At 31.9% G+C, this 8,684-nt stretch overlaps 1 protein-coding gene across 1 annotated transcript; it reads left to right on the top strand.

Moving 5' to 3' along the window:
• LOC104777248 (probable xyloglucan endotransglucosylase/hydrolase protein 30) lies at window positions 4,054-6,423 on the top strand. The gene is made up of 4 exons (XM_010501459.2): window positions 4,054-4,414; window positions 4,505-4,605; window positions 4,991-5,199; window positions 5,863-6,423. The coding sequence occupies exons 1-4, from the start codon at window positions 4,213-4,215 to the stop codon at window positions 6,389-6,391; spliced, it is 1,041 nt and encodes a 346-aa protein (XP_010499761.1). The 5' UTR covers window positions 4,054-4,212; the 3' UTR covers window positions 6,392-6,423.

An 8,684-nucleotide genomic window follows, 5' to 3' on the forward strand; every position in this document is an offset into this window, starting at 1 on the left:
GATTTAAAATCAAGCATATATATTAGCTCAATTTTATATCTTCTTCTGTCCCAAAAATTAAATTACATAAATAGAAGGTAAGAAACTTTCTCATTTTTATCTTAAGCTTAAATTCTGGAAAGTATTTATACACCACTTCAGGTTTCAAATCCCAATTATATACGTCTTACGATTAAAATAAATGAAACTTTTTTGTAATGAAACATCATTACATTAGTATATCTCAACTTGGGGACACGGTACCACAAGCGCACAAAACTTGCATAATAATTAATCTACAAAAACATTATCATTATCCATACAGATAAGTATGGGAGATGATTACATGACATACCCTACCATATGCAGTTCTCCTAACCAATTGAGTCATATCTTGTGTGTTTGTAAGTTAACCAAATTATTATTATTGGTTAAATATCAATTTCCAATAATTTTGTTAGAGAAGAACATCCTCAATTATTGTAATTTGGATTGTGTTTGTACTATATATGGATCAAGTCCCTACTGAGTTATACATATTATATAATAAGCATCTTCGAATAAATAATGTTCCTAGCTTCAATTTTAAGGTATCTTTTAAATCGATTTATGTGTACACATTTAACTTATAAAATTATTAACAATCCAAATAACATTTTCTCATTTAGCCCATATATATATAGATATATATTTTTTCAAGACACTATTGTCGCCTAAATCCTCATTGGTTTCTATAAGACTACACAGAGCTATACAACCTGAAACACAGATGATGCAATTATTAGTTATCAGCTTAAAATAACAACAATAAGGGTAATTTATAGTGGAGATGCTAGATAAACTATTTCGTTAGTAATGATGACATCCACGTGCAAATGCTCTTGTATAAGGTCAACCCTCTCTAGAAGATGATGCAGTTGAGTCTGTCTACCTTATTCAATACCTCAAAGACTTTCACATTCTTCTCTAATTGGTTGATGATTGATGAACCTTGTTTTTGGTAATTTCCCTATTTGACCCGTTTCTGTATAAATATCACAATAGCCAATATGTTATACATGTACATTGGTTTGTTTTGGAATACAATTATATTTGTAACTTTTTTTTTTTTTTTTTTTAAATGATAAACCAATAGTATGTTCTTCATGAATTTAGACGTACCTAAGGTTTCATTCCTCTTGGACTAATGACTTAAACTATCGAAAACCACATAATGCCTTTATGTGTCCGGAAGAATAAGCCCTTTTGAACTAATGACTTAAACCATCGAAAACCACATAATGCCTTCATATGTGTCCGGAAGAATAAGTTTTTAAAAAAATTGATTGATATAGGTTAGCTTTATAAAAGGCAAAAAAAAAAATGTGCATCAAGTTTATGATACAATATATATCTATAAGAAGATTCCAATGGATAATGTCAAAAGAAAACAAGAAAACATATATATGTAACGTTTATCTTTATTTGTTAGCCGAGTGCAGAAGCTAGCAGACAATTGAACACACTGCGGGCCAGTAGTGATTGTGTGTACAGATGGTAATGGAATCACTCTCTGTCTCTCAAATAAAAGAGAAAAAGGCAAAAAGAAAAAAACGAAAGATTGCTTCCTTAGTACTATGGAGATTCAACCTCCAAATTCTATATATTATTAGTTGACAAAAGAATATATTCTCTAGATAAATATATTAGTAAGAATATATGTGCCTTTGATATATATATATATATTTCTTATATAGAGAATGATCGGATAACTTAGTTGTATAATGCAAATGCATACAGTTTTTAGAAAATGATCAACTGTGTGTACATTCTAGAGAAGCAAAAAAAAACAAAAAAGGTAGTGGTTACGTAACAAAGATCCACCTTATGATTCACCTGCTAATTATCCATTAATCTGAGATTAATTAAACGATAATACGACGAAACTTTGTTCAATTAATAATGATTTCGTTGTTATATATGTTTTGCTACTTGAACAATTCACGGCTTCTATCATATATAATATCGCAAATTTATGAGTTTTTATGTTAGACAATATCAGAATAACAAGTCCGTGATTAAATAGTTTGGTCCTCTAATTACTTTATTTATATAAAGTTGATGACCAGACCAGATGCATGCATAGAGAGGTTAGAGAAGGTTGGTAAACCAAATCAACTAAATACACACTTTTACTTATATTATTCTTTTGAGACGGCAGCTACACTCTTACATATAGCGGCCCTCTTCGGACATATAAATATGTTAATATTTCTGTCGACCAACTGAGGATTATTTTAACTTTTATTAGTGTTGGAGAGTTAAATTATTGGAGTGGATTAGTCTGATCGTAACTCTTTTTTTCTTTTCCCTTAATCGGTTAACATATTTTTTCTGGATTCCGTAGTTCATTGATCTAAGTTTACGGTTATATATATATACGAAACAACTACTCATAACCTACCATATGATTATTTTGGATGATACGGCGTTTTGGTTATCAGGTTTTAAATTTAACTAAACGAAAGGGACTAGTTTGACTAAAAGACAATTAAAATTTTAATTATATACTACTCCCTCCGGATTTATTTACTTGTCGTTCTAGAGTTTTGAACACAAATTAAGAAAATAAATCAATGTTTTATTATACCATTTCTTTAATATATTTTCTAATTTTTTTATCGATCAAAACATTAAAATAGTTGGGATAAAATTAATATTTTTAGCAAACATATGCATTGGAAACCTAAAATGAAAGTATTAGAAAACAAAATTTTTACTCTATAATAATAACAAAAAAAACCAGAGGAGTAGTATACAGGATACTACTAAAGTACTATCTACTATAAAACGTAGTAATTCACTACAAAGCTAAAGTCGTGTTAGTTCCTTGTCTTTATGTCTATCTTATATACACGACACTACCTAATCTGCTCTTGATATTGTGAAGCGTAACATAAAAGTATTGTGAATATATAAAGACGAAATATATAACTAATTAAGGAACAAAAGAGTCTTTCGAAATGTTTACGTTTGGCTGTCCATCGTTTTGGAATCTATACCTTTTTATTAATTTTTTTTGTGTCGAAAACCTTTTTATTAATTTAAAGTGTTGATTAGTGTAACCACCTAATTTGAACGCCTACACGTAAAATATGTATTAATAGAATAACTTATTTAATAAATGAGGATGACTGATGATTATATATATACAATCTGCATGGGTATACAGAATAAAGACCCTTTGATGTCCATTTCATGCTTAGTTGTCATTTTTGTTTTAGCTTTCATCATGGAATATGACAAATCTACCCTTTGATATAAACCATACAAACTATATATAAGTAATATTTTATAAGCTAATAATAATATCACTCTCTATCCTTTTTCTTGTCACATGCTAATTCTACTCTAATTGGATATTAACAGCTATAAAACCATTTAAAGGCTTTTTTTTTGCCAAATGCCTATACACGTAATGACGTAATCTCTACTCAACACGATTTAAAAATTTTCAAATTACTTAAAGGATATCTTAATGTTTTTTTTGATGAGATAATAATTCGTCCTTTTCTTTAAAACCTTTATAACATATTGCACATAAAATGTATCATAGACAACGAAAAAAAAACAACTATATATCACAAGAGACGGTTTACTAGTATATATACGTCATGATAAAAGACTTGCACTTCAAAAAATTGCAAAATAATATAAAAGTTAGATACAATATTATGAGACTCAAAATTTAAAACATGTATGTGTAATAATACCATGGTTTTTAAGTAATGCATGTAATTAGAATCGTTCAACGTAAAAGTTACAATAATTCATTATAATATGATGATACTTTTAAAATATCAAATTATACATTAAAAATGAATTCATAACCAAGTTCTCTAATAATTTTTTTTTTCTTTCTTGATCGATCCTCGACATCACTCTAATGTAACTCACACATTCAAATAAAACAGCTGCAAAACCGTGGCAGAGTAATATACAAAAAGGGTAAAACTGGAAACTAAAGATTAAGAAGACAAATCAGAAAAGACTATTGAACAATAATAACTCTCCCTTATATAAACACCACGAGCGTGGAAGCCAAAGAGCAATTTTCTCCCTACACCAAAAGCCAAAAAAAAGAAAAAGAAAAAGAAAAACCTCTCTCTCTTATGTCAAAATCTATATGTGTAACTAATAAACACAAATCATAAACCTTTTTTTTATTTGTTCTTCTTCCTATAAAGAATCAAAATGTCTGAAAGATCATCGTATAATCACATCTTCTTCTTCTTCATAATCTTGATCTTGGGTGTGTGTTTGAGATCATCATTAGCCTTCACGAATCTCAACACCTTAAGTTTCGAAGAATCGCTTTCTCCTCTCTTTGGCGATGCTAATCTCGTCCGTTCACCGGATGATCTCTCCGTTCGTCTCCTTCTTGATCGATATACCGGTATATATACATCTTTATCACATGGGTCTTATATATATAATTTTTTAAAGATGATGTCATGGTGATGATTGATGATAATTATAATAATAGGTTCTGGTTTTATATCATCGAATATGTATCAACATGGATTCTACAGCTCCATGATCAAGCTCCCCGCTGATTACACTGCAGGCGTCGTCGTCGCCTTTTATGTAAGTCTCCGGCTCATTTTTTGTTTTACATGTTTTGATTAACACAATACATATGTTTTGTTCTTTTTTCATCCATCTGCGTGAATGTTTAAATCTTTAATCAAAACATTATTATCTTTTAAAAAAACCATGATGTTAACTCATTACTTTGATATAATTTGAAACTTTTTCTTTTTTTTTGGCCGAGAAAATCGTCATTGAAAATGGAATACCAAACGATTTGTCGAAGAACCCAACGACACAATTTTCTCTGTTTGGTTGCCTAGAAAATAGTCATTAATTTTCCCAAGAAAATAGTTTCTATTTTCCCAAGAAAATAGAGAAAATGCACCAATCTTTTAAAAGACTTGGGATCTAATTTTTATGTTTAAATGGATATGTGTAGACATCAAACGGAGACGTGTTCGAGAAAACACACGACGAACTAGACATAGAGTTTCTAGGGAACATAAAAGGAAAGCCATGGAGGTTTCAGACAAATCTATACGGAAATGGAAGTACACAAAGAGGTCGTGAAGAAAGATATCGTCTCTGGTTTGATCCTTCTAAAGAGTTTCACCGTTACAGTATCCTCTGGACTCCTCACAAGATCATGTAAGCTTCTTCAAGATCTTCTCATTTCTTTTGTTTTAGTTGTTTCGTTAGCGTTGACTAAACCCGGTTAATCAATATTATTAAATTTGGTGGGACAAAGCTATAAGATGAAAAAAAAACAGAATGTTTGTCTTTCACACTTTCACAGAACGTTTCTTCCTTTACCTTTTTTTTTTCCTAAGATTAGTAATCCCCTTTTTTTTTTTTGTTTTCTAAAATACAAATTTTCTACTATTACTTTTTGCTCCATTTTTATTTGATTTAAAATTTTAAAATCGATAAAGAGTCAGCTTTTTCAAAACATTCAATTCGTCATTATTGTTAAGCATCAGCTTAGAGCTATCTTTTTTGACGCGTATTAAGCCTCAGTCGTCACGCTCACGCGTATTAGTTTAAAGCCAAAATTAACAGTTGAGTAAATTTGACTTTCTATTGAACCTTCGTCTTCAAAAAAAGAACGAGAACCGTTAATCATAACTTTTTATATATAAACAGAATACATATAAAATTTAAACTTATGATAATTAAGTTAGGCCTGCTGGAGTGACAATTAAATGCAATTAACCATAGTGTCCATTACCATCTACTCTAGTACCTTTTTTAGTTAATTATTTTAACAATTTTGCAATTTAACTAACGAAAATTTTAATACAAATATTGTAGATTTTGGGTAGATGATGTGCCAATAAGAGAAGTGATAAGAAACGATGCAATGGGAGCTGATTACCCCGCGAAGCCAATGTCTCTCTATGCCACCATTTGGGACGCTTCAGATTGGGCTACTTCCGGCGGCAAATACAAAGCTAATTACAAATTTGCACCATTCGTAGCCGAGTTTAAATCTTTCTCTCTTGACGGCTGCTCCGTTGATCCTATCCAAGAAGTACCCGTGGATTGCTCCGACTCCGTCGATTTTCTTGAGTCTCAAGATTACTCAACCATCAACTCACGTCAACGGGCCGCCATGCGAAGATTTCGGCAACGTTTCATGTACTATTCATACTGTTATGATACCGTTAGGTACCCTGAGGCTCCCCCCGAGTGTGTGATTGTTCCCGCGGAGAAAGATAGGTTTAAAGATACGGGAAGGTTGAAATTTGGTGGTACGGAGGCGCGCGAACGTCGGAGAAATCGCAGGCAGCAACGTCGGCCTGAGATTGAGAGTGATCCTGATGAAAGAAGACTTTTATAAGATTTATTTGTGCCTATTATTTTTTTTTAACTTAAAATTCGTTTGTGAGTAACAAAGAAGTAAAATAAAAGAGTAAAAAAACTGAAAAATTAAAATGAATGAAATAGAAAGTATATTTGATAGGTCATTGGACTTGTGAAATTTTGAATAAGTTAGGTTCATGGAGACTAGGCTCGACCTCTGAGCTCATATGTTCTTCTTCTTCACTGCCTGTAACACAATTAGGAACATGAACATGAAAACCAAAATGTTAAAGTCAACAGAATGACAAATGCTCACACGAAACCTTGTAACATGAGAAGTGTCTTACTCACATGCAAAATAGCTACACCCTTTGGCTATTTCTCATATGGATTATGAGGCTGAGGCGACGAGAAGAAGAATTCTCATATGGATTATGAGGCTGTAGACTGTAGCGATGGAATCTGAGTTTTCTCCACTATTCTATCTGGCACACACTCATATGTTATGATATCTTCATCACCAAAAAAAAAAAAATCTAGGCCGTTGATACATAGTCCTATTCTTATATATATTATGGAGCCAAAATACAGAGCTTTCTGTCTCTGCCAATGGGATTTTGAATTATTTTTTTGAAGAGAAAAGTTTTTGGACTGCCAATGAAACCTCGTAGGCTCGTATTGTACATGAAGATTGTCATGATATCTTTTCATATTCGATCTGAAGATATCCTTTCTATACTTGTGGAGATTCTTTAGCCGGTATGATTTGTTCGAGCCATTGTTTCTACAGATGTCAAGAGGAAATACAAATGGCTATGAACCTCTAGTTCGATTTTCAGGTTCATATTACTTTTTATATAGTGCTTTAGATTGTAAATGTCTAAACATCAAAGGTGACGTGCAGATTCTCGAATGAGAGAGCTATAAGTATGAGAGCTGTGGACTAACACAAATCATAAGTGCGGCGCATTATGCTTTGTATCTCTGCTTCTTCTCCAACTGTTTCTCTCCGACGTACACTGCAAGAAATATATTCTTTTGGTCCATAATGATGGTGAAAAGGCAGCTATTATATGGCGGCAAAGAAACAAGGTTTAGTGAATTTTTTTTTGGGTGTCCAAGAAGATCTGAATCAACTTTAATAAATAATTTTCCGGTCAGGCTGGATATTTCAAGATCATTGATCTAAAGAAGCTTTTAGCCATTATGATACAATGGATCTTTGTTTAGAGTTAAACTTGATTTTTAATCAAGATTAATTACATCCAAGTTCTAGAGTTTTCTCTATAAATATCAAGATCTCCACCTCCTTAACAAAAATATCTAAGAGTTCTAGAAAAATGTATCACCTCCTTAAACATAAAAAATCTAGATATTTAATTAAAATTATCTAGATAATTATATTATTATAGTTTAGATATTGTAATAGAATAATCTAGATTAAGGATTAATATATTCTAGATATTTTGTAATATGGAGGCTATAAATACTTCCTCCTACTCTCACTTGTAAAGAAGGTGTTGTGAAGTTGTTCCAAGTTAAAACCAAAATAATAAAAGTTTTATATTTCTAAACTACTCTCTCAAATACTCAAAACACTTTCTCCATCACTTCTAAAAGAATTTACTTCCAACAAAGTGGTATCAGAGCTTGAAGATCCTAAAGATGGCAAGTAATGGTGTTCCCTTCCAAGTCCCAGTACTCACAAAGAGCAACTATGACAATTGGAGTTTACGAATGATGGCTATCCTAGGAGCACATAGTCGAGAAAGGTTATGTTGAACCAGAGAATGAAGGTAGTCTCTCTCGAATCCAAAAGGATAGTTTGAGAGACTCAAGAAAGAGAGACAAGAAGGCTCTCTGTCTAATCTATCAAGGATTAGATGAAGATACGTTCGAGAAGGTCGTTGGAGCTACGTCGGCCAAAGAAGCATGGGAGGAGCTTCAAACATCTTACAAGGGTGCCGATCAAGTCAAGAAGGTGCGTCTTCAAACTCTAGGAGGAAAATTTGAAGCTTTAAAAATGAAGGAAGATGAACTCGTCTCAGATTATTTTTCAAGAGTTTTGGTGGTTACTAATAATCTCAAAAGAAACGGCGAGAAGCTAGATGATGTGAGAATTATGGAGAAGATTCTTAGATCATTAGACTCAAAATTTGAGCATATAGTTACCGTTATTGAAGAGACAAAGGATTTGGAGACCATGACAATGGAGCAACTTCTTGGGTCATTACAAGCTTATGAAGAAAAGAAGAAGAAGAAGGAAGACATTTCCGAACAAGTACTAAAAATGCAAATTAATAACATTAAAGAAGAAAATGGGCAAATTT

The sequence above is a fragment of the Camelina sativa genome, chromosome 3 (genome assembly GCF_000633955.1).
Source record: "Camelina sativa cultivar DH55 chromosome 3, Cs, whole genome shotgun sequence".
NCBI classification, from domain to species: domain Eukaryota; kingdom Viridiplantae; phylum Streptophyta; class Magnoliopsida; order Brassicales; family Brassicaceae; genus Camelina; species Camelina sativa.

Excerpts from the sequence above, each read along its gene's own strand:
- LOC104777248 (XM_010501459.2), top strand. The coding sequence starts at position 4,213 with ATGTCTGAAAGATCATCGTATAATCACATCTTCTTCTTCTTCATAATC. Across the intron at positions 4,415-4,504 it reads CCTTCTTGATCGATATACCG|GTTCTGGTTTTATATCATCG; the intron begins GTATATATACAT and ends TTATAATAATAG. Across the intron at positions 5,200-5,862 it reads TGGACTCCTCACAAGATCAT|ATTTTGGGTAGATGATGTGC; the intron begins GTAAGCTTCTTC and ends CAAATATTGTAG.